Raw genomic sequence first — 27,371 nt, forward strand, 5'->3', positions numbered from 1 at the left:
TTGCTCTGTGTGTCGGTTGCTTGTGGCGTTTTCCAATGGGGGTATCAATTCGAGATTGACTTTGCGCGTTGTGTTGTTCAGACCAAAAACGTCCGTCCTCTTTTTATCTTTCGTCCTCCTCCTCCTCTTCCTCTTTTGCCTTTACGTTTTACGTCTTTTGCCTTGTCTTTCCTGGTTTTTTTTTTTCGTCTCATGTGAAGGTTTGCTCCCCGTCCCAGCAGTCGTGCCATATTCTATTCTAAAGGGTAATATGCGTCCCATTCCATGCCCGCCGTAACCCCATCCTTGCCCCCCCTCTCTTCCTAGTATCTCTTATTCCTCCTTTCTTTTCGCTCATACAGAATGTAGTTTTGCTTCTTTTTTTTTTGTCTAGGCCCTCATTTAGCATCGGGCGTCATTCTTTCTATCAAGCTATATTAAACGCTTTCATGATCTAGGCAGCCTTCAATGACCGTCGTCTACTTGCTAGCATCAACAGCAGTGCTCCTCGCCGTCGCATTACCGTTGAGAGACGCAGGAACGGCGATTGGTTGTCCGCGGGCTTTTTCCGTGAGGCTGATGAGTTCCTTGAGCATGAGGTCGCGGGTGGACTGGGTGAGTTCGTCGACGTCGGCGGAGGTGAGGTTTTTGGTTTGGATGGGGGGCAAGACTGAAAAGAAAAAAGAAGCATTGTGGCGTTAGTTCACTTTTGATCAATTCTTTTCTCACCATGTGGGAACAAGAGGAGTAGGAGGAGGAGGGGGGGTTCGCAAACGGGAAACATACCCTTGACGGGAATCTTGCCCGCGTTAAAGACCATGCCCCTGATGTACAGGATATGGCTGTAGTTGGCCACGACGACGGGCACAATAGGGACGCCGGACTGCACGGCGAGGTGGAAGGCGCCCTTCTTGAAGGGCAGCAGCGTGGGCTCCTTGGCGTAGCTGCGGGTGCCCTCGGGGAAGATGTAGACGCTCTGGCGCTTCGTCTTGATCTCGGCGGCGGCGCCGTCCATGGCGGAGCGCGCGTCCCTGCTGTTCTTGCGGTCGATGAAGATGGTGCCGCTCAGGCTCATGAACCAGCCCAGGAAGGGCACGCGCTTGAGCTGGGCCTTGGCCGTGACGCTGCAGTACTTGGGGAAGATGGCGCCCAGCATGAGGACGTCGAGCTCCGTCTGGTGGTTGCCGATGAAGACGGCGGGGCGGGTCGAGCCGAGGACGTCGTCCGGGTCGTCGACGACGAACTCGACGCCCGTGGTCAGGCGCATGGCGTAGTGGAAGGCGCGGGCGACGGCCCACTGGGCGATCTGCTGGCGGCCGACGAGGGTGAGGACGATGGAGGCGACGACGCCGTAGAGGGCGCAGGCGACGAGCGTCAGGTAGGAGGCGAGGGAGCGGGCCGCGAAGGCCGCCTTGGGGACGGCGGCGAGGGAGAGCATGTAGAAGAGGGCTGTGAGGGCGACGTAGCCGGCGAGGAACTTGGCGATGGCGCCGAGGAAGAGGACCATGGTTGGTTTTCTCTGAGATGATTATACTGCGAGGCTGCTGCTGCTGCTGCTGCTGCTGCTGGGAGACGATGGCTTCAGAGGAGGAGGCTCGGGCGAGGACTGGTCGAGAGGCGGGTAGGTAGTTGAAAGAGAGGGTAGTAACTGATGACGAGGTAGGAAAAAGAGGGTCGAGGGCTGGTCCTGCTACAGTTCCATGCTCTTGCGTTGTGAAGCCGAGCTGTTGTTCTCCCTTTGCTGTTGGAGACAGTTGAAGAAGAAGAAGAGGAAGAGGAAGAAGAAGAAGCGTAGAGAAAGCCGGCGAACGTAGAAGCGTGACCAGGCGGACGAAGTACTACTTGGACCGAGGGAATCACAAGCGCAAAGTCCCACGTTTTGACGGCACGGGAACTAAAAAGACAAAAAGGAATAAAGAGTTAAATTTTCTGTTGGAGAAAATGGCTTTGGTTCTTCAAGTCCAAGTTGGTATCAGCTACCTGCAGCATGAGGCGTCGCTGGGCGGCGGCGGCAGGTACTCGTGAACCGAGGAGGTGGGCGTGGGATGGGAGGTGGGATTTTTTGGGCCAATGACGTTGGGGGGAGGCAGTTTGGAGGGGCGGTGGTTGGGTTGGGTTGGGTTGGGGGGATGTGATTGGCTGGAAATGGGCGAGGACTGGACGCGTGGGGGAGAGTTGAGGTTGTGTGGTTTTGGCGGGATGAGGCACGATTTCCGTGTCATGGACATGGGATGTTCGAGGCAGTTGATGGCGATTATTACTTTGCTATGTACTTGTGCAATAATCTCAAGCCTCATATGCGACAGTCAACCTCTTATTCCTCCTTGGCTGCAGCATCTTACAGCAAGGCGGCAGCGGCCACTCTCATCACGTGATCTCGATAGCTTCTTCTTCCTACCTAACCCGGAGCAGCCCGGCCGATGGACTGCCTGCTTGGTCCACCCTCGGCTCAAGCTGCATCCCCTGTCAGTTCTTGTCCATCTACAGTAATGCCCAGACAGGTCAACCCGCAGCATGGCGACGCTCGGCTTCTGAACTGCAATCGTCTCTCTCGGCACCGGCAGCTCGCGCGAATCGCGGCCTCTCTCAACTGCTGCTCTGCCTAACCCGCTGCTTCTGGTCGATTGCCCCCCGGGCTCTTGGGCGTCAAGACCGTTGTTTCTCTCGTCTCTCTCCATCAGTCCACTTTTTGCTTCGATAGCAGTACCGCCGTGCTGCACGTCTGCTCCTACGTCGGTCGTACTTCATATGTACATACATACGTGCTCCGTTCTGCCGCATTGCATGAGCTATCGATTGCCTGCCGACGCATCTCTCTGCTCCATCCGCCATCTCCAGCCTCTCGCATGAGCTCCGTTGCTCGAACTCGGTCCAATCCATATCATGCTCTGAGCCATTGATCCATCCGACAAGCCATATCCAGAACCCGCCATGGCTCCAGCTCGTCGAGCCCATCCCTCCTCCCTCTCCGTCCCTCCTCCCCCTACCGCCGCCCTCGTCGATCTCCCGCCCATTGCCGCCCTGTTCCTCATCGACTTCGATGTCAAGGCCGGCTACACGATTGCCTGGAAGCGGGCTGCGCCGGGGCTCGAGCTGGAGGGCGTCGTCGAGTACAAGTCGCTGCCGTCGGGCCTGCATACCGTGTCTGACGACCTCATCTACTTTGTCCACGAGGGCTCCCATGCCGGCCTGAGCGCATTCGTCAACGAGCCATGCGAAGAGGAGGAGGCCCGCCATGCGCGCATGATTGCCGTCGGCATCCTCGTTCCTCTCAGCTATGGACGGCTGGGGCGCGCATGGAGACATGCTGAGAACCTGAAGCAGATGGCGGCGTAAGTTAGACCTTTGTCTCCATTCCACGCCGCAAGGTCTGTACTGACACCTCGCCGTTGTAAAAAAAGAACCCTCGCCAAGGATCGCAACCAGACCGAGATCCTGGACAAGTACTGGGACGCCAACAAGGCAAAAGAAGGAGAGACCTTTTCGACCGTCAACACGCCCCTCTCCCCAGTCCCCGACCAGTTCCGCAAGACGCATGGCAGAAACTCATCCCTCACCGACGGCGTCTCTCTGTTTCAGCCCGAGCACAAGCTATCGCCCTACCATCCCGCCTGGAGCTTGGCCGAGCTGCTGGACAGATTCGGCCCCCTGATCTTCCCCATCCACCGGGCCGCCTTGCTTCGACAGCGCATCTTGATCTCCTGTCACGCGCCGGTACATGAGATCTGCAACTTTGGTATGTAACCCTGAGATGCACAAGAACACTCATGACAGACAGGCTGACGGACTGACCCCCAAAGTATATGACATCTCCATCTTATCCAACATCCCCCACTCCATTGCAGACGCGCTGCCCACGCCCTCTCCACCTCAGCGTCTCCGACCCCTATTCAACATTGGCGTGCATGACATATCCTTTCTCATGGACGACCTCAAGGCCTCCAAGCGAGCCCGCAGCGATGACAGTGCTGTAGACGATGCCGACGAATCGGGCTCTGGCTGGATTGCCTGCACCACGGACAGCATCCTCGCCACCAAGGACACCCTCTGGGACATGCTCATCACGATGCCGCCAGACCACTCGGCAAATGCCAGCGAAAAGGCCTGGCCGACGGTCGAGTATGCCGGAGGCAAAGTCGTCAAAGCTACTCAGCGTGATCTTCGTCGCTTCAACGCCCTGCGGACGGGCCTCGCGCGCCTTGCCGCACTCGCGCCCGCCACTCCAGGCCATCACGGCCCTCCGTCTCCCGCATCCGAAACGTCACAAGTCAGGCTGTCGACCAGCCATTCCGCGCGCGTCGTCAAAGACGAACCGTATGGCGGCGCCGACAACCTGGTCGAGCCCGTCACCTGGGCTGCCTTTGCCTACAACGGCTTCATGTGGTGGGCCAGCGCGGGCGAGCAGATCCGCTCCGAAGAGCAGGAAGAATCGACTCGCGATGCCGCTCTCCTCGCCGACCTGTTGTCGCCCACCAGTCCCCGCGTCGCCTCCATGTCATTCCCGTCGGCTGCCCCTTCATCACCCCCCCTAGGAGAGCCCCTCAGCAACTCGCTCGCCTCGCTCGCCGGCCGGCGCGCAGGCGTCGACGGCGAGGCCAACATTGAGCTGGCCATCATCACCTACTTCCACCGCCTCACCACGCAAATGCTCTCCGTCATGATTGACATTGTCGACGCCGCAGACGAACCATACCGCGACGACGACGACGACGACCCCAACGACGACGAAGAAGACAACAACGACGACGACGATGAGAACCAAGAGCTCATCCCTAACGGCACCAGCAACGAATCCGATGACCTCCCCGTCATCACGATAGACAGTCGGTCCATTGAGGAAATGGGCCTCGACGTCTGGAGCGCCAGCGACGCCCTCTTCGTGCAGGAGCTCGCGGCCGTGTATTTCGGGAGACGGGCCGTCATTGAGGGCAAGGGCGTCGAGGTCTGTGGCGTGCGGGTATGTTAGAGTTGAGAGCTCGGCCACGTTTTCTTTGCTCTTCTTCCTTTTCTTGGCTTTTTAACTTTCTTCTGAGCTCCCCACGTCTCCGTTTGGCGGAGATGGGAATGGGACGAGGGCTTTCTGTTTTTGATGATTATGCAAACGATGCAACGAAACGGGATGATGAAAAGAGTTTATTTGTTCTGCTGTTTTTCTTTTCTTTTTTCTTTTCTTTACTTCCTGTTTGCGACCATAATGATGCGAGAATGCATAACGTAGGTAGTACATAGATGTAGTACAGACCAAGTGTTCACACACAGACAGACACAAACCTCAACACACACAAGTAGTATCAACTTTTCATACCGGAATAAATCACATGTAAACCTCAACTTTTCATACTGGAAAGCGTCAACTTCAAAACCTCAACTTTTGACCCATTAGAGCAGCGTTGCTTGAAAAGAAAACATGTAGTTTCATCCCCTCCCTGTCAATCCCAATGTGTAGCTTCAATACTACTACTATGAATCTACGTTACCAAAACAACAAAACAAAAAAAGGACTATGTAATACAAAGAACAAGACTCACGACCCAACACAGCCCAAATCCCATAAGCCGCTGAAAACAGAAAAGACAAAACTCCATGCCGGCAGATTACGGCCTCCAGAGCCGGTTACCCTTGTGTAGCCTCCCGAGTATACCTGGGGTGGCTCAGAATGCAAAATCAGCTTGCGCTTCACCATGCACGTACGTGGTGCCTTGAGCCAGATTTTCTCCTTTTTTTTTTTCTTCTTTTTTGCAAGGTCGCCAGAAATACTTGGCTTTGTTGATTTTCCCTTTCAGTCTAATAAAACAAATGCTCCTTGACGAATTCATCCGCGCCAGGGAGGGCTTTCAACTCTCGTCTTCCGTGTCCGTGTTGGTGTCGCTCGTGTCATCCTCTTCCTCGTCTGTGCCCGACTCTTCATCGGAGCTCTCCTGTTTCCGCTTGGGCTTGGTGCTCTGGCCAACGGGTTGACCGGTCTTCAGCGCTCGCATCTGTCCAGCAATAGAGTCTGCAAACTACATGTTAGCGCATTCATTCTTACTTGGCTGAGGTTGGTGAACGGGGCGTCTTACCTTCTTCAGGTTCGCTGATATCATCCTCGGCATCCATCTGGGCCGCCTTACTGGCATCTTCGACGACGAGGGTAACCTCCATCTTGGTATCGAATCCGACATATGAGTCGCAAATGACGTGCATGCAGAAAGTGTAGTGACCCGGTTGGGGGGGAGCGGCGAACTGGGCCTTGAGGGTTTGCATGTTGAACGTGGGCTTGCCCTCCTCGTCAAAGATGGGCTGGTCAAACTTGTCAAAGGTGAAAGGGGGAACCGCCATCTTGTCTTGCTTGGAATCGCTGAGGAAAGCGTACCACTTGGGGGAATGTTCGCGAGCGTAGTGAGGGGCGAAAGTCAGAGGTGGCAGAACAGAGTTCTCTTCAACCGAGACAGGCTTTCCATCAGGGCCCTTGATCGTCTTCTTCTTGCGTCCCATGAGCGCATCCAAATCATCTTCAGCGGGGTCAATGTCCTCCAGGGACAGCTCGTCAATGGGCGGGATCGACTCGGTACCGGGAGGGATGAAGCGGCCCTTGATGACGAGGGTAACCAGGGACGAGGGAATTATGACTTTCTCGCCGGTGACCTTGAAAAATGCCTTGGCGACGCGAAGATATGGAAGCTGCTTGCCAACCTTGATGGCCTCCTTGTACTGCTCCTCAGTGAGCAGATCCTTGCCAATAGCAAGTCGTCGCCGTTCGGCGTCGGGGAGGTCCATGAATTGCTGCACAGTGAGGTGGATCTTCGAGTCGCCTTCAATAGCCGCGGCAACCTTGTCGGTGATGTACGGGAGCTGGAGCAGAGGAGAAGACTTGGGGGAGAGAGCCTGAATGAGGTGCTGGTTCGCCTTGAAGGATCCCGCGATGGGGCCGATGCTGCCAAATGCCAGCGCAATCGCGGCGAAGGACTGGTTCAGTGTCCGGGCAATCGCGCCGACCTCGTACTTGGCCTTGGTCAGCGCAGGGTCGTCGAGCTCGACACGGCCGAGGTAAGCCCACAGCAAGGCGAGCACCTTGCGTCGCACGCCGCTGTCCAGATCCTCAAGCTTCTCCTTGTCCTTGACAGAGAAGCCGCAGGCAAATGGTGCGGTTTCGCCCGGAGCCGTGATGCGAGATTCGACCTTGGACAGGCCGGATTCAGCCTGGTCTCCCTTGAGGATGTTTTCAAATTCCTTGCCGGTGCTGAGGGCGGTGATGATGCCACCCTCGTCGATTTCCTCGTTGTAGTGTCGGAACAGGCGGTTGGCGCTTTCCATCAAGACGCCCTCCTTCGACATCCGCTTGGTTCCGTACCACCATGAGCCAACCATATAAGGCAGCAAAACGCCCATGAGCCCAGTGTAGAGCAGAATCAGGTATTTGCCGTTGCCCTCCGCGATGATGAACTGAGGCAGCGCAATGCCGATGCTGAAGCTCTGCTTGCCATCGGGGTGACCGTATTGAATGTAGTTGTTTCGCACTTCCTCGTCCGTCAGGGCTTGGTATGCTTTCGTGAGCTCAACGTATCGGTCGTTGAGCATCTCCGCCGTCTCGTTCTTGGAGGGATCGGGTCGGACCTTGTCCGGGTGGAACTTGACGGACAGCCTCTTGTAATGTGACTTGATTTGTTTTTCAGTAGCCGACTGCATTTGACGCAAATGTTAGCTCTCTCGCCTCTCCCTGCCACCCATTCTTGCCTTGTGTCTTCCTTACCTCTGAGATACCCAAAATATCATAAGGGTTCCAAATCTTGGGAATGATCTTCTGTGTCGTCAAGATGAGATAGACCATGCCGGCCATGAGAGCCCACCCCAAGACGACGAAGATGGCCCGCTTGATCTTGCGCTGCTTCCTCTTCTGCGCCGCACGCAGCGACGCTACGACGTCGCCATGCTTGATGGTGTAGTCGGACGAGATGCGCGGCGCGAGCGCATCGTTGTCGGTGCTCTTGCGGAAGAGGCTGTATGTCAAGGGAAGGGTGACCAGGCCGGTGACGGTCAGGATGAAGAAGGGGAAGAACTGGCCCTGCAGCGAGAGTCAACGGTCAGCCATCGCCAGCCATGCTTCTTCGAGAGAGAGCTTCAAGCCCACACTCGCCAAAACGCCATGCCGCAGACGGAAAGGAACGGTAAACATGTCCACATACCTGTTCGTCGTACGAGTAGTCTGAGCTCATCTTGACGGCCTCGTCGAGCTCAGCCGGCTCGCAAATGAGTCAAGTCGCAGGATAAACAAAAAAAAGAACGGCCAGCGAAATGCTTGAAGCTGCCCTTTTTCAAAAAGTTGTCCTGCTGTCCTCTGAAGCAATGGCGAAGGCGCAAGAGCGGCAGGCGAGGCTCGGGCCAACTGGATAATCCGGCTCCCCCACAAATTCGGTCCCGCCACCGTGTTCATAAGGAACGTGGAAGCGCCACCAGCCCAGCGGCAATAAGGCCAGAATAAGGGCCACGCTGACGGCACAGGCACCTTGTTGCCGCGCTGGGGCGCTAACGCTGGCCTGTGATTTAGTGGCTTCGCTGCTGTACAGTGACGCCGCGCTGCTTACATACAATTTCTCCGGGGACTGGTGATCAATCATCCAAATAGGCATGTCGTAGAATCACATGGATGCGTTGTATCTTGTCAACATAAGACAAAATGTGTCCTCATCTCTGGCATGCCCTTTTCAAAATGCTACTCGCTAATTGTATTGCACAGCTATGTAACGCCAATGATATTTAATACGCCTGAATCCACAATCAATCTGCTTCAGTCCTGCCCTCTATGGCCCTGTCAAATGCTAACCTCATCCTTCTCGTCGCCTTCTTGCGACGGTGTAGCTCTAATCTCAGTAGTAAGCGTCTCGCCATCCAGCTCCGAGTCGTCCTCCGTCACTGAAGCAGACGTCACGGCCATCTCTTCTAGCAGGATGCTTCTCAAGTCATCGTCGCTGTAGATCCTCTGCATGCTTCCTCTTCGAGCCCATGGCCTGGTCTCTCGCCTTCCCTGCTCTATCAGTCTCTCTATCTTGAGCCGGTTCGACATGAACTTGAGCTTCGGGAATGTGCTCTGCTGTCCCTCGTGTATCATCCGCGCCAGTCGCTCCGCGTCAGGGTCTGTCAAGATGTGCCAGTAGTCGGAAGGGATGGACTTGGGCCAGATGGTGATGGTGCCGCCAAACTCTTGCAGCCAGAGCTGGCTCCAGTCCTGTCCGAGAGGGCGAGGCAGCAGCTCTGCGTGTCGGATAAACTTGAGCCACTTGTTCATGTCCAGCTTGAGATAGTGCTCAATGGCCGACATGAGGTAGCCGCCACGCCAGCCTCGCCCTTTGCGGTGCGTAACGGGATGGCCCACGGTCCCTCTTGAAGAAAAGAAGAAGAGGTTGATGTGCGGGTTCACTTGGCTGACGACGGTAAAGTTGACGTTGAAGTGCGTGTTCAGCGCCTTGATGGGAATGTCCGTTCTTAAGCTGCCGTCCTTCCACTTGTGGCCAAAGGAGTACGGCGCCAGGGTCCCGTCACGCGTCTTCATCATGAGCACCACCGGATTGAGGATTCCCGGGACAGCCGCCGATGCGAGCACTGCCGACCAGATAACGCAGTCGGGGCTTGTGAGATAATTGCACAGGATGGTCGGTGAATGAGGGTCGGCTGGGACACAGCTGACGTTGAGGATGCGGCCGGTCCGCTCGAATGCTTCCCTAAATGTCATGGAACCCCTCGTGAACCATGAGCACCGCTTTGCCCAGTCGACCGAGTCGAAGCGGGCGCCAGTCCTCCACCATCTGGGGAACCACGTCGTCATTGATTCACCGCAGGCAGTAATTCGATGAGCGAGTGCGGGTATCAGAAGCTGCTTCAGTTCGTCGTTTGTATGGGTGGCCACAAGACCAGCTATAAGTGCGCCTCCACTCGTTCCAGTGATGACGTCGGGCAGGAGGTCGGCGTCAAGCATCGCTTTGACAACACCTATGTGGTAATAGGCAAACGTAGCTCCTCCGGACAGGCAGAGGGCGGTTCGTCCGTAGTTGGCGTGTATGTGCTTGAACAGGATCCGCTTCTCGTCGGCTTCGAGGTGTTCCGTCTTGAGCAGGAATCGGAGACTCTTCTCAACTAAGGCAGGGGTGTTAGTATCCAGAATTGATCTCTATCAAGGCTAACACGGGCGGCTTACCGTCGTCAACGAAATTCTGCACAAGGTTCTTGGTCCCGTAGTATGTTTGACTGTACAGCTTTGGATTTTCCACGCCAACAAAGTTATTCTTGACGCAGGCCTCCATCAGCGACCTCAAGTCGTCAACAGCCTTCTTCAGCTCCTGCCGGTCACCTTCCAATTCAAGGGCCTCTGCCCTGAGGCGCGTCTTGCGAATTTGCGTCCACACCCGCTTCACAGTCTTGGAGTCGTAGTAAGCAAAGTCGTCCACTTCTCTCCAGCTCTTTCGGCCCAGATAGTCATCCAGCTCTTTCGCCGCCGCGACCCAGCCGTTATAGCTCGACGTTCTACGCATGTTCTTGCGCAGGATTTCACGTCGGCCTCGCCACGTCCAGAAGTGCTCGTAGAACCAAATGTACCATCTCGTAGATAGATACGCAATGCTCAGTCCGATAAGCCACGAGAAGACAAAGAAGAGCAGAGGCCATTTGGAGAGTAGGTACAGATAGCCTTCTCGTGTCTCGTCCTTTGTTCGAGTTCCCAGCAGGCCCTCCACCGCGCCTCTGCCTCTCTTCTTCTTCTTGGCCCCTCGCTTGTTGCGGTACTTGCCCGGATTCACGGGCGCCCAGTCGTTTTGCGCCGTGACAAAAGTCCCCATGCTCGGAGTGGGAGGCACAGGCAGGTCTCCTCCGGCAGCACTGGCGGCTGCTGCGACGGCGGCGACGTCATCTTCCAGGACGCTGCCAGCCACCGAATCTCTCTTGGTCAAATTGACTGAACTGACGCTCCTCGGCGACTTGAGGCTGGATGTGTCGTCGATGGGGCTTTGTAAGGGATCAGGCGCCTGCAACGCCGTCTCGAAGGCGATCAAGTCTTCGGAATCGAGGTAATCGCGGTCGAAGTTTGGCAAGGCTGATGGATCGAAAAGATCGCGGGGGAAGCCGTACGAGGCATCGTAGGGGGCGAGCTCGGGATAGGGCTTCTTCGTTGTCTTGTCGGCCGACATGGTGATTGCAAGTTGTCGCAGCCTGAGAGCTTAATCACATCCTACCTGAGAGAGGGTAGGAGAGTAACCGTACACAGCGCAGCTCATATATGGCGAAGCGTGCTCCCCGTGTGATTTTGGCGAGGAGTCGTAAGATTGCGGCGCAGATGTCAATAGGAATACCGTGTTTGCGAGATTCGTTGTATCGATGCCCGAAGACGAAAAGTTGACCCTTTTGCGCCTCTCGGGACCAGTTTGAATGCATGACGTCTTCGGTGGCTGATTCGCTCCTGGCCCGGGTTGCTGCGGTTTTGTTGGGGCGAGTGAGTGGGGGACTGGGCCCTGAAGGACTCCCTAAATCTTAGGCGGGGGAGCAATTAAGCAGCCCGGGAGGTGCATGGTGGCGCCCCACCTCGAAGAGAACGTGGAACTTGCCAGAACGAGCAGGAGAATGTGCCTGAGAAAGATTTGGAGATGAGCAAAGATGAGGCAGAAACACTCCCCATGTTGCAGTCGATACAAGATACATTGATGGAGGTTTCAATATCTACATTTACATCGATATCTTCGACTTCATCTTTGACGAATACAGGCTAATGCGTTAAATTTCCTCCATGGCTTATAAATAGTAGCCGTATTCCAGTAGTGCATCAGGGGCTCTTGGAATCTTCATGACGGAGCTGAAACCCTGGCCTGCGTCTGCACGTTTAATTCAGGTGATGCAAACACTGCCGAGATATGAGCAACACCAACCCGGGGCCCTTGAAGCCTGGCGCTTTTATTTGAGATGCTTATCTTGCTTGTGTAGGCTCTTTAGATGGCTCAAATTCGGGTCACTCGGCGCAAGTTAGATCATGTAAGCGAAATCAGTGCACTGTAATTGAGTCGGTCTACCGTAGTACAAGTAGGTACGGAGTACTTCCAATAGTAGGCGGAATCATTCAAGGCATCTTGTAGATCTACTTTGCTATCACCTCCTCCTCGACTTTATATTCCGCACGCCCTTGAATGTCCTTTGGTGTCTCGGACATCAGATGTAAGTGGGTTGGGAATGGGCATACCTTAGGTACCTCTAGACAGTAGTAGAGGTCGCTGCTCTGCCCGTAAGGTTCTGATATACTCAAGCACCTCATCCGACGCCGTTCCGGTCCGCCGTGGCCTAGACTACCTACCAGTACGTAGGCTCAAACATTAGAAGTAAGCGTTATACGGTGGCAACCGTTTGAAGCATTGATGTTCTGCTGCAGTTTGACTAATCGAACTATAGCACCTGGGTATCTTGTAATGTGGGCGCCAACATGTGCTTCGAGGATACATGTAAGTAAATTAGCATATGTGGTTGCATGGCCACTTCATGGAGCGCAGATTCATGATGGAACCATGGCTCTGCAGTCTGGAAATTCCAACGTAGCCCTAACAGCCGTGATCGCGAGCTGGCTCGTTCACATCATCTCACCACATCCATCTGATATCGACGGAAAATGCAATATCAAAGGCCATTCGTCGCATCCGATTGGCCCGGCAACTCGCATCTCGCACCGTAGCTGCATGCGGTTTACAAAGCATGATGCCGTGATTCGTCACACAAAGAACCGCAACGGGTTTAAAGTGTCCGCAGTGGGGTGCCAATAAGGTAACTTCGCCCGGGCCGCAGAGAGCTCGAGTATTACGAGGGAACAAGGGCGATTGCAGGCTGTGAGGACAAGAAACTCATTGGCACTCCAGGCCGGGTGCCGGCTTTGTCAGACCTTGTTCGACGGCTGTCCACGACGACGACGCTTGAGGGTGCTGTTGGCGCTGTTGGCGCTTGGCGGATGCTGGTGCCATCGAGAGGGAATCGGAGATGCTCGATGCGCCGCTTGTTGGGTCCCTGATCAGTATGTTGTTCATGCTGATGGTATGGTGTGCGGCGCACGGTTGCCACGTCTCTGCTCCCGGCTCAGGGCTTGTTGCGAGGTTGCATGTCAGTTGCCCTAATATCACCCGTCTTCAAGGAGGACCGGTGCAGATACCCTTTGTAAATTCCATATTCAAGGTCGCGCGTAAACCAGCCGCACGCACCTCCTCCTTTCTTTTCCCTTGCAGAGCGATGCATTGGATGCTCATTCGAGAAGATGTGTGTCAGAGGAACAGGTCAGGAGTGAGTCTGGAGGGGGAAATTCCTGGCCGTGAGAACCTTGATAGCTCTGCCACCTCCCGCCAGTTGTGTGACGGGGGTGTCGCTGACTGGAGAGAACCTGGATGGCCTGAAGGATCCCTGATCTGTAAGCGGGTTGAGTTGACCGTTCAACTGTCATGGGCTTGGCAGTAGTATACTTTTCAGCTCACAAACCACGAGACAGAAAACAAAGGCCACATGCACCAGAGACACGGCGCTTTGGCCAGTGCAGGAACTCACTGATTGGATCGTTGGCTGGGGGAAGATCCAGTGCAAAGTAAAAATTATTGAGACACATGTGCTTTGCAGAGAACCAACGGCAGGCCTGCTGAAAATAGAAATGGATTGGATCTTGAACCTTGACACCAGGCTGCTGCCCTCCATGTCCTGTCCTGTCCTGCCCTGCCCTGCTAGGCACCTGCTGCAGCGCTTCTCTGCCGCCGCCTCGCTGTAGAAGAACCTGAAAGGCTACCTTGCACCCTTACCTACAAAAAGACCCCGGGCCCCTCCTACGTCAGCGGCCTGCTAGAGCATCAAGCCTATGCACCTCTATTTGATAAAGCCCTGCCGAGCCTCCTCCCCTGCATTATAAACACCCTCGACTCTGCCTTTCACACTATAAATCAATCGTACACGACCGCCGAAAAGCATCAACCTTGCTTCGAGAATTGGATACCAAAGACGGCCTTCTTCCACGAGCATCCATCGACACGCTTCCACTCTGCCTCCAGCTGACAGACACATCACGTAAACCGCTTGATGACGCTTGCCGCAGGAGCCGAGCCGAGCCCATCTTGTTCGCGGAGAGAGAAGGGAAGAGAGCAGAGCCGCCATGCTGCTGGCGGCAACGAGCGTCGACAATGACACCCGCGGGTGGATTCTGGCCGTGGCGAGCGGCGTTGGTACGTGATGCCTCGACGGGGCTGTCGATTATGGTATGGCCGTGGACAGGCTGCTGACAATGTGTGGTGAAGCCTGCGTCGTGGGCGCGTCCATCATCTGCATCGACGTCTTGGTGCGCCTGCTCCCGGGCAAGGCCAATTTCCGTATCCAAGACAGCAACGTCTTTCTCGCGTGCTCGCTGAGCTTGAGTTTCGGCGTCATGGTCAGCATCAATGTCTCATCATCAATTGAACGGTGCAACGCAGATGGCTGACCTCACTGTTCGACTGCTACAGCTCTTCTCTTCACTCTACAGCATGCTCCCCGAGTCTAAAGACTACTTTGAGCAGGAGGGCTGGTCTGACCAAGCTGCTGGCCTGGTCATGATGCTCTGCTTCGCCTTGGGATTCTTCGGCATCCAGGCTGTTTCGCGAATTCTCCACCAATTTATGCCTTCCCACGTCGTTGACTGCGATCATAGCCATGGCGGTAGAGCGTCTCAGGACGGTCATTCCCACCCTCTCGACCGAGCGCATTCACGACCGAGCCGCGCCAGACGGCGACTTTCCCGACCCCCTGACAACAAGATATCAGATATTACGGAGGGCAGTGAGGCCCAACCCCTCATGAGCGAGTCGACCCCGTTGCTCAACTCGGAGCGGACTCGCCCCAACCCCTTCTTACCTGTCCGCGATTCGATAAGAGACGGCAGCTCCCTGTCACCTACCCGCAGTCGTGCTACCACCGGCGCCGATGCCGTCAATTCCAGCAGACGCTCTTCCGCGTTCGAGGTCCCCAGGCGGGTCATGTCCTTTGTCAAGGACATGAAGCGCGATTGCAGCGAGTCCGGACCTTGCTACGGATATTCTGATCCTTGCGGCCAAGAGTGCTTCAAGCACCTCAGCAACCGCGCAGCAAGTGTGCGCCAACCCTCGTCCGTACGCTCCATCACGGGACACTTTCAAGCCCACCACTCGTTCCACGCCACTCATGATCCCGCGAATGGGGATCCCAACGACGTACCCATCAGCCCAAGCCGGTTGGCCTCTCGTGACTCTACAACTCTCACGGACGAAGACTCCAGTACTAGCGACAACGCCTATCCCTGTTCGCAGATGGACGAGGGCGACGCCGAAGCCCAGCATCACCATCATGTTCCGACCAATGCCTTCCTTTCCATAGGTCTGCAAACGTCCATCGCCATTGCCCTCCACAAGTTTCCGGAAGGCTTCATCACCTATGCCACGAACCACGCCAACCCCGCGCTCGGGTTCAACGTCTTCATGGCCTTGTTCGTTCACAACATTTCCGAAGGCTTTGCCATGGCCCTTCCTCTGTACATGGCCCTTGGATCCCGCTGGCGGGCCATGGCCTGGTCGGCTGTCCTGGGCGGCTTGTCGCAACCGTTTGGCGCAGGCATTGCGGCTCTGTGGTTCAAGCTTGCCAACAAGACGAACACGGCGCCGAGCGCAGTTGCGTATGCGTGCCTGTTTGCGCTGACAGCGGGCATCATGGTCAGTGTCGGGCTGCAGCTGTTTGTGGAGAGCTTGAGCTTCAATCATAACCAGAACCTTTGTGTATTTTTTGCTTTCTTGGGCATGTGTTTGCTCGGTTTCAGCAACGCTCTGGTGGCGGAACCCTAAACTACCTACCGGCCCTTTTCACACATGTTGGATTCTTCGCTGCGTCTAAGGCTCAGGCGGTTTGAATAAGCACCTTTTTTTTTTTCCTATGCATGATGAGGGGTTGTCTCTCTCCCTCTCTCTCTGTACGGCGGAAGCACTTCCCTCTTTGTTGCGGGTATATTAGATTCACGGTCAAGGAGCGTTCGCATGCTTGTTGTTATCGTTTTATGTCTGCACCCTTTTGTCACACACGGACTGAAGGAGATCTGGGCGTCAGGGTCTTGGCTTTGCATCGGTACTGGACAAGGGACCTTACAGGCGGTTATGGAAGCGTTTGATTGTTGTTACCGCCCCTCACGATTTGTGAGCGATTGGGACAAACGGGTATAGAAATCCACAGATTGGTACTTTTTTGTGAATAATTTGATGCTTGTCATTAATGTCGTGACGCCTCTTTTGACGCTGTATGTGTATGTCATCTCTACCTTGTAGTAGTATGTAGTTGTTGTCCAGCTGCTCCAGAAGCAACCCTGATATTTATCCCTTTTGATCTGCATCATGAGAACTTGCAGCGAAGGTTCACCCTCCTTCCTCAACCTTCTAAAAGAATTATAGACGCCGGATTTTTCTCCCAACATTTCAAAAGCCTCCCAGTGTGGGATCGATCGAAGTCCCATCTAAGCCCGTCTCCCCACGCGCCAACATCAAAAGCGTCGCATCGTCCTCCATCCAGCCTTCCTGCCCCGCTGCCCCAAACGCCATGTGCGCGGAGAAGATGTCCCCCTGGGTGAATTCCGCCGCCCAAGAGGGCTGCTGCTCGAGAGAATGATGATTCCCTTCCTGACCATCGGCGAAGATGGATGGGTTACCAGTCGCAGCAAAGGATGCTGCTGGGTCGACGGCGTCGTCGTCGTCAATGGCGGGAGGTGGGCCGTGGGCGAATGCGACGTGGGCGTTCAGGTCAAAGTAGCGAATGAAGCCCTCGCTGCACTGGGGACAGCGCAACGTCTGCTTCTTGACGTTGGCCACGCCGGATATCTCGTCGATGAGGTGGTCCGCCGTGGCGGGCTTCTCCGCCTTGGACAGCTTCGGGCGCTCCTGGCCCAGGTGTATGAAGCGGATGTGGTCCTCCAGCCGGACTTTGGTGCTGAACTTGTCGCCGCAGCCCTGGTCGTTGGTCCATTGCTCGAGGCCGGGGCCGGCGAGGTCGACTTGGCCGCAGACGAAGCGGAAGCCTTCGTGCGCCGTGCGGATGTGGACGTTGAGGTTGGACTTCTTGGTGAATCTCTTGTCGCAGCCCGCGTGGGGGCAGGCCACCGTCTTGCGGTCCTCGACCGTCTTTCCGGAATGGTGGATCTCAATGTGCGTTTCCAGCTCCCACAGCGAGCTGGACTTGTAGTCGCAGAACATGCAGTTCTGGTGTTCCTGACGCATATGCGACTGCAGCTGCGTGTCCGTCGTGAAGCCGACCCTGTACGTCGTGCCGTCTTCGCGCGTCTGCGGCGCGCACTCCATGCACCAATACTTGAGCGGCCCGTGCTCCCGCTCGCGATGCCGGTTCAGCGCCCCCTTGGAGTCGAACGCCGCCGAGCAGGTGGGTTCCGGGCATTGATGTGCCGGCAAGCCCTGGTGCTCCTTGCGCACGTGCTTGTTGAGCGTCTCCTTCTTCCTGAAGCTCTGCCCGCAGTCCTGGCAGCGGAACCGGTCGGCGCCCTCGTGGACCAGCTGGTGGCGCTTCAGCCTCGTGCCCGTCACGAAGCTCTTTCCGCAGCCTTCTCGCTGGCAGACGTATTTCCGGTCGTTGGTGTGGACGGCCTTGATGTGCTGCTTCAGGTGCTTGTCCTCGATGTAGTCTTTTGTGCAGCCGTCGTAGGGACATTTGTGGGGTCGGGAGTTGGTGTGAGAGTTCATGTGGTCCCTCAACCGGGCGGGACGGTTGAAGCTCTTGGTGCATCCTGGCCACGAGCATGCCAGCGTCTTGTAGTCGGACGGGAACTTTGTCCGAGGGGTCGTCGCGGCTGTGATGGTGGAGTCGACCTCTGCGCTTGAGGCCCGGCTTGAAGTCGGGGTATAATCGTCATCGCCATCGTCTACATCGAGGTCTATAAGATATCGAATTAGCCGTTCGTTCCCAAAGGGGGGGGTTCTATTGCTAGCGAGGTCCAAGCCGTACGTGAGGCCCCAATGCCACCGGTGTTCAGTCTCTTGCGAGGAGACGCTCCAGGCGCCGCCTCTGCGGCCACCCGTTTGCTCATGGCGGCCTGTCAATTGCTGCAGAGCTGCTTGCATGTCGTCGTCGTCGTCGAGTTGGAATTAATTGGCAGATTTTGGGAAACTTTTAGGTGGGTCACGGGACGATAAGATAAGGCAACGCCAAGGACGAAAATAGCAATAGCGATGTTGAATTACACCTGCTGTAGCATGTCACACGTCACGTGATATTATGCATATAGCCTGGCCTCACGGCCCACTATGTAGGTACCAACGGAGTATGCTTCTCCACCTACACACATGCTACACCTGCCCAAACAGCCCCGGCCCAGCAAGTAGGGAAGGCGCTAGAGGGAGGCCCAGACGGGTGCGCTAGCCAATATCGCCGGAAAAACTACGGAGAGTCTCGAAGATTCGCCAAGTTGGATCAATAATTTTTCGCGAGGCTGAAGCTGGGAGAGGCGCGCAACTTGTCCCAGTAATACCCAAACTTCTGCATCAACACCTCAGACTTTTGTGCTTCATTCAGCTCTCTCACAATGTCTGACTTTGGCGATGACGATGTTAGCGTTGGCGGGTAAGTGCATTTCTGCAGACGAAGAGCAACAGCAAAGACGAGGAAAACGGCTGCTGGACGGAGGCTGACCCCCTTGTGCGCAGCGACGAGCAAGTGTTGGAAGAGGACGAGGTGGCGGAGTTCTACGAGCCTGAGGTTCCGGAAGACGAGGATGCTGAGCATCTGAACGGGGATGACCAGGATAACGTGGTCATCTCTGGGGACCCATCTGCCGCCGCGAACGCGTCAAAGGACAAGTCCGTCAAAAACAAGAAGATTCCCGACGACCAGCGCACGACAACGCCCTACATGACGAAATACGAGAGAGCGCGCATCCTGGGCACGCGAGCCCTGCAAATCAGGTGGGAATTGGCGGGACCGAAAAGAGATGGATAGCGTTGCGGATGTGCTAACTTTTTGGTTGCAGCATGAACGCGCCCGTGCTCGTCGACCTCGAGGGTGAGACGGATCCTCTGCAGATTGCAATCAAGGAGCTGCGCGAGAAGAAGATCCCTTTGATTGTGCGACGGTATATGCCTGATGGATAGTAAGTTGTGCTCCAGTTGGAGAGATTGGAGGCAGTGACCTGACATCGGTTACAGCTACGAGGACTGGACCTGCGAAGAGCTTCTTCAGTAGACGATGCCTGGCTTAGAGGACGAAGGTGAACATGATGATACTCGATCCGTGCCACTTCCTTTCGAAAGAAGATGGCGGATTCGATGGCCTGGCTCGTCAGCCCTACCTTTGACCTGTCGACGGAAAAAAACTGGTTCATCAGCGTGGCGTTTCGAGATTCGATTGATTTCAGCTCTCGGTTACCAGCTCAAGATGGCATGTTTGGCCCATTGCGCCATCCAGTCTTTAGTGTGATACGAACTGATCTTGGCCAAGGATCACGCACTGTTCGGTCACCATGCTGGGGCTCTCTGGTGTTGTTACCATCTGAGGAGCCACTGCATGCCTAGCTCAAGGACTGCACTAAACAACGTAAGAACGACATAGGAGCCACATGCGAGGCCGAGAGCGCTTGGACTTGGTCCGAGTCCAAGAGTGTACAACTTGATTTTGCATTAGGAGGATAAAAGCTACGTTCTACGGATGCTGCAAAGTGCCTTATACCAATTCGACAATAGATATAAGAATAAACAATAAGAATAACACTTACCTATCTCTGTCATTTTCAAACAGAAGATCTGAATATCTGGGGTGCAAGTTTGGAGCATCTGCCAGACTTGCCGCCGTTCCTTGGCCTGAACCCCTTAATACTCATTGCCCCAAGGTAAGGTATGTTAAGCGAAGAGCGATGTTGTTTGCCACAAGATAGCTTCCACGATTCCGTCAAAAGAGAAACAGCACATGCGACTTTTCGTGGCATCACGGCTGCTACGTTACGTCTTGCTGCGGTCCTGTAGACGACGGGACTTTTGAACAGGGCAGATGTTGACATGGATGCCCTCTATCCTTAAGACACCGAGCCCTCGGCAGTCGCCCTGAGCGCTAACACTGAACCCCGGGCCACGTCCATGCTGCTCCCTAAAAATAGGTGACAGAGGCCGGATGACATCACAGCAACCAGCTTTGCTTGAGACGACGATAAGTCCAGTCTTTATGCTCTTGCCCCTTGGGGAAAGAAAAAAGACGAGCACCAAGTTAATATTTCTCTTCATACGAGGAGACTCTTGGACTATTATGTATCATAAAGCTAACATTCAAGACATTTACAACATTCCTTTCCTGTTTTTACATTGCTGCCTCCTAATAGGTAGGCATCATAAAGGTAGCGTCGCTCAACAGCCGGCAGCGGAGAATAATAAAGGCGGTGCAAAGTGCCGTTCCTGCATGCATTAGCCGTCCATCCTCGATTCGTACGTACACCGTTGTTTGCTGGCCGCCTGTGTACATACAATCACCTAAAGACACAAAAAGGGCTCAAACTTCTGATCGATTGTTTAACAGGGTTGTACTTTGTACATAGGGAAAAGAACGTCCAGGTTGAAAAGTTGCACAAGAATGTCAATGTCCTGGGCCCAATACAAGGAACTCTTTGTTCCAGAACCGACGGGAGTTTGCCATGGGAAGTCGTACTAAGCTGTCAAGAGATCGTATTCCATCCCAACGTCTACAGGTCGGTCAGCCGGTGTATCAAGGCCCAATATGACGTGTCTTGTTCCCTCTTCACGCAAAGAAGATGATAAATAATAATCGATCGAGTCCACAAAAGAAGAAAAAAAACACAGCCCATCCCCATATCTCATCCTCGTATTTCCCAGCCCACGTCGATCAGCGGCTGCGTCTGTCGTCGGCCAAGCCATCCGCATGACGTCGAGCCCATCCCCCAGCTCACGAACAAACAGCCCAGGGATCGACAAAGCCCAGCAATTCTCGTATGTCTCACGCCCCCGTTTCCTCATTCGGATCGCATCCTTTTTAGGGGACTCGCACTCGCACAGGATAGCGTGCAGCAACACTGGAGGGAAGTAGTGCATACGGAGTACGAAGGATCCAGATTTGGTTGTTGGTCTTCGTTTTCTTTGCATTTGATGCCCTGCTTTGCTCGGATCTCGGGTGATTGCCAAGGCTGATGGATGTGCTTTAGCAGGCCCGCCGTGCTGCTGCTGGGGAGGAACGGACACGGACAATACGGGACCAAAAGACGTCAGAATCCTGCTGCAGCTTCTATGGGGCAAAAAGAGTAAGAAAAACGGATGCTAGTAGGTACATGTAGTGCTAGTAGTAATAGCAGTTGGGAAATGATAGCGAGAGGGCATTTTGTGGGTGCTGCATTACGTCGGTCAGCGAATGCAAGGGAGGCGATGGAAACACGAGAAAACAGAGATCGGAGTAGCAAGGCAGCTTTTGTGGAATCCGTAGATATAAAATACTGGCTTTGGTTCCACGAGAGGTCGTCCGAGACAAACATATCATCTGCCCATCCAGCTCCTCGTCTGCACATCAGCTTTCTTCACCGGCACACCGCAATCTACCTATAAGACAATCTGTGGCTTGACTCTTTTTTCGTCTTGGTTCTTACACTTGATACTACTGCCTCCCCAACTCCCCCACATACGATATACCAAAGAATATCTTATATCAAGATGAAGTTCAGCACCATCATCACCGCCATCGTCTCCTCGGCCATTGCCGTCTCCGGCACGCCCATCCACAAGCGCGAAATCGGCGGCGTACGTCTTGCCTCTATACCTTGGTCGATTTACCTTGGATATATAAACTGACCCGTCTTCAACAAAACAACAGGTCCTCCTCTGCACCGGCGCCAACGCAACCGGCACCTGCAACTACTCCGTCTACGCCCTCGACACATGCCACCAGCTGCCCGCGCCCTACCACCAGAACACGAGCACCTTCGCCCCGGACGGCGAGGCGTTTGAGTGCTTCCCCCGGATCGGCGACTGCGGCGAGATCTGCACGAGCCCGACGGGGTGCACCTTTGGCAGCGTCGACTTTGACTATGCGAACAAGTTCAACCTGGGGGCGATTCAGTGGAACACTCTGATTTCCAGCTTTGACTGCTCCTTGAAGAAGACGACGACTTCATGATTTCAGCAGAAAAGATATGACCATGAACTAATCATGGAGGGTTGCATCTCTCCTCTGTTTGAATTACTGCAACGACTCCAACCTGCCTCTTCTCCTCCCAACGACCGATACTACCTACCTCGAGTCGATCAATCGGGGGGGCGGCCAATCCCTTTGTTTCTGCTTCATTTTGGAAATATGGCGAGCGTTTATACAATTACCCGATGCCTCTTTATTAATGGTAATGCTGCTTTCGGACATAGTTCGGGCGTCATGATGATGGAAAATGGGGATAAAATACACCAGAGCTTCTATGGAGGGGTTCCTTTCTGGTGGTGGGGTAAAAGATCCATAAGTCTCGACGACAGTCAATGATAACTTCTTCCTTCATTCATAAACTCCCTACTAGCTAGCTATTAATGAGACCCTTCTTCTCCGATTCTCTCTTCTCCTTAGCAAGATCATCACCTCTCACCTTGATTGAACCTCTTATCCGGCATCGTATCTGTAAACACCCCTCAGTCTTCTCCTCCACCACCATGGCAGGCATCACCACAAACGCCTCCATCGCCTCCTTCGGCGGCCGCTTCCTCAAGCTCACCCACACCTCCGCCCTCACCGGCGGGCCCATGAACTTCACCCTCTTCCTCCCCGCCGGCATCTCCGAGGCCGCGCCCGCCCCGCTGCTCATCTACCTCTCCGGCCTCACCTGCACGCCGGACAACGTCACCGAGAAGGGCTTCCTGCAGGCCCACGCCGCGCCCCTGAAGCTCGCGCTGCTGTACCCGGACACGTCCCCGCGCGGCTCCGACCACCCGGGCGAGCACGACGCCTGGGACTTTGGCAGCGGGGCGTCCTTTTACGTCGACGCCACGCAGGAGCCCTGGGCGCGCAACTACAGGATGGAGTCGTACATCACCAAGGAGCTTCCCGAGCTGGTCTTCTCCCACTTCAAGGAGCTCGACCCCACGCGCGTGTCCATCGCGGGGCATTCCATGGGCGGCCACGGGGCGCTGACGCTCTACCTCAAGAACCCGGGCAAGTACCAGAGCGTGAGCGCCTGGTCGCCGATAGCGAACCCGAGCGGGTGCCCGTGGGGAGAGAAGGCCTTTACGGGGTATCTCGGCGGGGATCGGGAGGAGTGGAAGAAGCATGATGCGACGGAGTTGGTGAAGCACTGGAAGGGCTCTTTGAATGCCCTTATCGATGTGGTATGTTTTTCTCGGGTTTATCATGAGATGAAAGTGAAGAAAAGAAAAGAAAAAGGGTAAAAAGTATTCGGCGCTGACGATTCGATGGCGTATAGGGGACTGCGGACAACTTTTACAAGCAGCGACAGCTTTTGCCGGAGAACTTTGCCGAGGCGGCCAAGGCGGCGGGAGTTGAGGGCTTGGACCTGCGATACCAGGAGGTATGTGTGTTTTTGCTTTGAGATTTTCTCACTCTGAGATGGTGTGAGTATTGATTGTTTGGTGTGACTGGACTGACTTGGTGTGTGTGTGTTGCGTTATAGGGGTACGACCATTCTTACTTTTTCATTTCGACTTTTGGCGAGGATCATGTGAAGCATCATGCTAAGCACCTGGGCTTGTTGTAAATCTCGACTGGGCGTACGAAAACATTTGGGACCTGAATCTTATGATTGGAGAGGAGAAATGTTTAGCATGCAGCGAAAGACTAAAAGGGGGCCGATGACGGGATGAGTGAACGAGGCTACAGAGAAGCCCTGAACCTGTTGTAAAATAAAAGAATGCCCGCCATGAACTAGCAAAATGGCACTCTAATCCAGCCTGAATCGTAAGGAAATAGCACATTGCAAAAGCCCTCTTTGTAAGGATAATGTTTTCTGAGGTGTAATACTGGGTATATATACCTTTACCTCCATGTCGCTCCTATACCTCCAAAATCACGGAACCAAGATGGGCAAATGCTGAAATCGCAAAAGAAAGTTGTCAGCGTACCCATCTTCCGAGCAGAGACGTCTTACGTCGTCTACCTTCCATGATTTGGCCTAATAAATGTAGAAGATAGTAAAATAGTTCCCATCATGTCGTCGCGGGTATCCATATCGCTTCGCTTTCGCACCATCTCAACAACGCCCACCCCTTAGAACACAACATGCTAATCTCATGATGAATGCAGCAGGGAAATTCATAAAACGACCTGCGGGAATATTTTCTGTTTCTCATCCCATCATCGCTTGCTGCCAAAATTATGTATAACTCTCAAAACCAGAAACTGTGCGCGCTGTCATCATTGTTTCCCCCCCAAAGTGATAAACCACCTCCTTATAAAACCATCCATAGGTATCTTTGGTAACTTGTCTCAGTTTTTGAGCTTCAGGCTCCAGGCTCAGGAAGGGCTCAGCTCAGCATCCTCTCCATGACAGGACTGAGAACAAGCCCCTCCTTCTCCAGCTTGGACTTGTTGGTTTCCGCGTCGGCCTCGCGCCGGATCCGCTTGTACGCCAGCTTCTCAAACTGGCTGAGGCTCTTCCACCAGTGCTGCCCGGCCTCGTGCTCCGAGATGCGCTGCAGCAGGTCCGCCGTCTTGATGCGCACCTCGCGGTCCTTGTGGAAGAGGCCCAGCGCGATGTAGAAGAGCCCCGCCTGCGACTCGGGCGCCACGTCCAGCAGCAGGCAAATCTCCTCGTACGAGTGGATGTGCTTGGCCAGCGTCAGGTAGATGTCCTTGCTCTGCGACGGCGTCAGGCGCTGCATGCGGAGCCGGTCGTGCATGTGAGCGAGGTCCAGCCCCTTGAGCGGGCGGACGGTGTATATTCGCGCGAGATCCTGGAACAGAAAAGGTAGGTCTGGTTTAGCCAAATCAAGTCCAAAACAATGGCAGATGAATGAGGACGCCTTACCTGGATGTAGCTGTAGTAACTACGCGTGTTCCGCCACCCCTCGATCCTCGTCACGTTGCCAGCCAGCTCCTTGAACTTGGCAGTGTCGTCCGGCCAGACATAGCCGTGTCCGCTGGCCCCCGGCAGCGCCAGGTCCTGGTCGTGGCCCCCAATGTACAGAGCAGATGTGCTGTACACGCTCTCCTCGAACTGGGCCGCGATCCTCGTAAACTTGTTGACCCAGCCGCGCCACTTGGCCCGGATGACCCGCTCGCCATGCCTGGCGGCGATGCTCCTCAGGATATCCGACATAAAGGCTGCGTCCCCCGTCAGGTCCTGCGTGGTGTTGGAGACGCCGCTGGCCGTGTTGGCGAGGTTGGGGTGCTGCTGCTGGAAGTAAATCAGGCCCTCCGTCACCGGCGCCATCTCAATCTTGCTACTGATCTTGACGCGGCCGCTGGGCAAGTCGCACAGCACGTCCCACCACTCCGGATGCAGCTCAAAGGTAGGGTTGGTGACGCCCGCTATGAACCCCGGCACGTTGAGCAGGTCGTCCACCTTGGTCAGGTCGGTGTAAGGAAAGGCATGGCGGGTAAAGCCCCGGAGAATGCCGCCGGACACGAGAGCACAGGCCGCGAGCACCGCCTCGGCCACGTCGCCGGACGGCATGTTGTGGCCCAGGAAGATGACTCTCTTCTGCGTCAGGAGCCCGTTGACCAGCACAATGATGGGGTGCGTGTTGACGCCGTTGGTCGTCAGGTGCGGGTGCAGCGGAAACGGCTGCGGCGACTTGGCGTGGGCCTCTGAGAAGTTCTGTATCAACTTGATGAGCGAGAAGTCGCCCACTGTCTCGGGCATGACCGCCGTGGGCACCTTGATGGGGATGGGGATGCCCTTGTACATGACTTTGCTCTCAAACTCGTGCGTGTCTCGGGCCACGGAATACGTCGACTGCCCACCCTCGAAATGCGCCTTGGTGCCGGCCCTCGAGATGCCGCCTGTGTACTGCGGGCTCTGGCTCCTCTCGCCGGACCCCTCCGTAGCGGTCTCTGCCCTATCCTCTGCCATGCGCATCTGGATAATCCGCTCGAACTTCTCCACAAACAGATCCTTGTTGTCGCTCGCCAGCAGCAGGTTCCTCTCGAGAAAGCTCAACTTGGGCATAAGAGACAAGTCCATCGCATTGACGGAGTCGTACAGCATGGACAGAGTCTCGGGCACCGGTGATTTGAAGTACTCTTCTAGTGCGAGGAGCAGAAGCGGCTGGGCAACACTGTTAGTCGAGGCAATATCGAAAGTAGCGCAATGATCGCTTACCTTGTAGATGTGCAAAAAGGGATGTCTGGTGCAGATGGCCATGGCCTTGACAATGGCGCCTCGCTTCACGGATTTGTCGTGCTTGGTGTTGACCAGGTTGAGCACGTAGATGAGCGGCGCGCCCTCTTCGGCATCGGGCTCGCCATCTGAGGACTCATCATCCGTAAAGTCGTCGTCCAAGTCGTCGTCCTTGTCGTCGTCTTCGTTCTCATTGCCAGTCCCACCCTCTGCGCCGTCCTCGGGGACCAGTCCCGCCGCCTTGTCCCGCCGTCTCTGTCTTCGAGCTTTCCTTTCGGCCTTTTCCTTCCTTTCCTCGTCTTCGTCTTCCGGCGAAGAGTCCTTGTGCAGGAAGAACATGGTCCAGTCCTGATTACGCGCGTGAGCTTGATCCGGAAGCATCAACTCGGCCAACATATTCTCGTCTCCGGTAATGGCGACAGGGTATTGGTGCTCCATCACCGGGCCGCGGTCAATGTCGAAGGAGGCCACCAGGATATACTCGACATGGTTGGCGTAGGATCCGCGAGGATACTGGGCCTTGGGCCTCTTCTGCGGGTGCGTATCCTCATTCGTTCGGCGAGGTGCAGACAAGGACGAATGCTGCGAGGATGGTTCGATGGAGGAAGTCTTGGACTTGGCGCTCGGGTCCGAGGTCCGGTCTGTTTCGGCCATGGGCGGGTGCGGCGACCTTGATGGGCGCGAGTTGTAGGATATTTGCGACGGAGTGCGAGAGGGGGGGAACGAGGACAGAGACGTCCGGCGATGGTGAGGCAGTGAGACATTCGAGCTGCTGGCGCCGTTCGAGCGCGAGGCATAGGGCAGAGCCGCCGCCATTGTTCAATCGCCTGCCCGCGGGCCAATTCGCTGTAGAACGCTGGAGGTTGTACACAAAGTCGTTCTAGGCCTGGGTGTCGTGTCGGCTTGCTTCACGTAGATGTTTTCCCCGAGCTTCCCCTGTGACTTCTCAGACGAGATAGCGCCTCGGTCGAGACAAGTCCGGCGCAGACCCGGATTTGCAGCCCGGTTATCGCGCAGGGGCAGCTCTGGGACTGCTCTCTGGCTCGAGCGGTCTATACTTGTCGTTTCCGAGAGGGTCGTCTGGGACCTTTGGTGGTCTTGATACTAT

The 27,371-nt window shown here is 55.2% G+C and overlaps 11 protein-coding genes across 11 annotated transcripts; 6 read left to right on the plus strand and 5 right to left on the minus strand.

Moving 5' to 3' along the window:
- Nucleotides 1–458: 458 nt before the first annotated feature.
- BBK36DRAFT_1159343 (acyltransferase-domain-containing protein) lies at nucleotides 459–1,486 on the minus strand (the record flags this gene model as incomplete). The annotated part of the gene is made up of 2 exons (XM_024894192.1): nucleotides 459–649; nucleotides 766–1,486. The coding sequence occupies 2 exons, from the start codon at nucleotides 1,484–1,486 to the stop codon at nucleotides 459–461; spliced, it is 912 nt and encodes a 303-aa protein (XP_024749620.1).
- A 1,424-nt stretch (nucleotides 1,487–2,910) lies between these two features.
- On the plus strand, nucleotides 2,911–4,945 carry BBK36DRAFT_1141157 (hypothetical protein; the record flags this gene model as incomplete). The annotated part of the gene is made up of 3 exons (XM_024893431.1): nucleotides 2,911–3,311; nucleotides 3,381–3,715; nucleotides 3,780–4,945. The coding sequence occupies 3 exons, from the start codon at nucleotides 2,911–2,913 to the stop codon at nucleotides 4,943–4,945; spliced, it is 1,902 nt and encodes a 633-aa protein (XP_024749621.1).
- Nucleotides 4,946–5,793: 848 nt separating this feature from the next.
- BBK36DRAFT_1135368 (protein translocation complex component) lies at nucleotides 5,794–8,236 on the minus strand. The gene is made up of 4 exons (XM_024892622.1): nucleotides 8,142–8,236; nucleotides 7,709–8,020; nucleotides 6,039–7,638; nucleotides 5,794–5,974 (listed from the first exon to the last, which is right to left on the minus strand). The coding sequence occupies exons 1-4, from the start codon at nucleotides 8,169–8,171 to the stop codon at nucleotides 5,814–5,816; spliced, it is 2,103 nt and encodes a 700-aa protein (XP_024749622.1). The 5' UTR covers nucleotides 8,172–8,236; the 3' UTR covers nucleotides 5,794–5,813.
- A 531-nt stretch (nucleotides 8,237–8,767) lies between these two features.
- On the minus strand, nucleotides 8,768–11,132 carry BBK36DRAFT_1135369 (FabD/lysophospholipase-like protein; the record flags this gene model as incomplete). Its single annotated transcript, XM_024892623.1, has 2 exons — nucleotides 8,768–10,086; nucleotides 10,148–11,132. The coding sequence occupies 2 exons, from the start codon at nucleotides 11,130–11,132 to the stop codon at nucleotides 8,768–8,770; spliced, it is 2,304 nt and encodes a 767-aa protein (XP_024749623.1).
- A 987-nt stretch (nucleotides 11,133–12,119) lies between these two features.
- BBK36DRAFT_1141160 (hypothetical protein) lies at nucleotides 12,120–12,985 on the plus strand (the record flags this gene model as incomplete). Its single annotated transcript, XM_024893432.1, has 5 exons — nucleotides 12,120–12,147; nucleotides 12,294–12,308; nucleotides 12,379–12,428; nucleotides 12,477–12,721; nucleotides 12,766–12,985. The coding sequence occupies 5 exons, from the start codon at nucleotides 12,120–12,122 to the stop codon at nucleotides 12,983–12,985; spliced, it is 558 nt and encodes a 185-aa protein (XP_024749624.1).
- A 1,116-nt stretch (nucleotides 12,986–14,101) lies between these two features.
- BBK36DRAFT_1119414 (hypothetical protein) lies at nucleotides 14,102–15,794 on the plus strand (the record flags this gene model as incomplete). The annotated part of the gene is made up of 3 exons (XM_024890586.1): nucleotides 14,102–14,171; nucleotides 14,244–14,278; nucleotides 14,448–15,794. The coding sequence occupies 3 exons, from the start codon at nucleotides 14,102–14,104 to the stop codon at nucleotides 15,792–15,794; spliced, it is 1,452 nt and encodes a 483-aa protein (XP_024749625.1).
- A 621-nt stretch (nucleotides 15,795–16,415) lies between these two features.
- Nucleotides 16,416–18,031, minus strand: BBK36DRAFT_162073 (transcription factor IIIA; the record flags this gene model as incomplete). Its single annotated transcript, XM_024897723.1, has 3 exons — nucleotides 16,416–16,616; nucleotides 16,677–17,878; nucleotides 17,950–18,031. The coding sequence occupies 3 exons, from the start codon at nucleotides 18,029–18,031 to the stop codon at nucleotides 16,416–16,418; spliced, it is 1,485 nt and encodes a 494-aa protein (XP_024749626.1).
- A 495-nt stretch (nucleotides 18,032–18,526) lies between these two features.
- On the plus strand, nucleotides 18,527–19,182 carry BBK36DRAFT_1141163 (RNA polymerase Rpb6; the record flags this gene model as incomplete). Its single annotated transcript, XM_024893433.1, has 4 exons — nucleotides 18,527–18,564; nucleotides 18,597–18,905; nucleotides 18,971–19,090; nucleotides 19,146–19,182. The coding sequence occupies 4 exons, from the start codon at nucleotides 18,527–18,529 to the stop codon at nucleotides 19,180–19,182; spliced, it is 504 nt and encodes a 167-aa protein (XP_024749627.1).
- A 2,601-nt stretch (nucleotides 19,183–21,783) lies between these two features.
- On the plus strand, nucleotides 21,784–22,104 carry BBK36DRAFT_1200662 (hypothetical protein; the record flags this gene model as incomplete). The annotated part of the gene is made up of 1 exon (XM_024897139.1): nucleotides 21,784–22,104. A coding segment is annotated over one exon (321 nt), but the record flags the coding sequence as incomplete, so codon positions are not given.
- Nucleotides 22,105–22,617: 513 nt separating this feature from the next.
- On the plus strand, nucleotides 22,618–23,682 carry BBK36DRAFT_1135370 (S-formylglutathione hydrol; the record flags this gene model as incomplete). Its single annotated transcript, XM_024892624.1, is given in 5 exon segments — nucleotides 22,618–23,294; nucleotides 23,364–23,366; nucleotides 23,393–23,495; nucleotides 23,509–23,510; nucleotides 23,600–23,682. The coding sequence occupies 5 exon segments, from the start codon at nucleotides 22,623–22,625 to the stop codon at nucleotides 23,678–23,680; spliced, it is 861 nt and encodes a 286-aa protein (XP_024749629.1). The 5' UTR covers nucleotides 22,618–22,622.
- Nucleotides 23,683–24,443: 761 nt separating this feature from the next.
- On the minus strand, nucleotides 24,444–27,079 carry BBK36DRAFT_1200664 (spindle pole body interacting protein; the record flags this gene model as incomplete). Its single annotated transcript, XM_024897140.1, has 3 exons — nucleotides 24,444–24,875; nucleotides 24,950–26,140; nucleotides 26,246–27,079. 3 exons carry the CDS (start codon nucleotides 27,077–27,079, stop codon nucleotides 24,447–24,449), a joined length of 2,454 nt encoding a protein of 817 aa, XP_024749630.1.
- Between the last annotated feature and the right edge of the window lie 292 nt (nucleotides 27,080–27,371).

This window comes from Trichoderma citrinoviride (genome assembly GCF_003025115.1).
Source record: "Trichoderma citrinoviride strain TUCIM 6016 unplaced genomic scaffold BBK36scaffold_7, whole genome shotgun sequence".
NCBI classification, from domain to species: Eukaryota; Fungi; Ascomycota; class Sordariomycetes; order Hypocreales; family Hypocreaceae; genus Trichoderma; species Trichoderma citrinoviride.

What these genes read in the sequence shown, in the direction of transcription:
- BBK36DRAFT_1135368 (XM_024892622.1), bottom strand. Translation starts at nt 8,171, where the DNA reads ATGAGCTCAGACTACTCGTACGACGAACAG. An exon ending in ACTACTCGTACGACGAACAG is followed by an intron (nt 8,021 to 8,141) that starts GTATGTGGACAT and finishes CTCTCGCTGCAG; the next exon opens with GGCCAGTTCTTCCCCTTCTT. An exon ending in TATCAGCGAACCTGAAGAAG is followed by an intron (nt 5,975 to 6,038) that starts GTAAGACGCCCC and finishes TGTAGTTTGCAG; the next exon opens with ACTCTATTGCTGGACAGATG.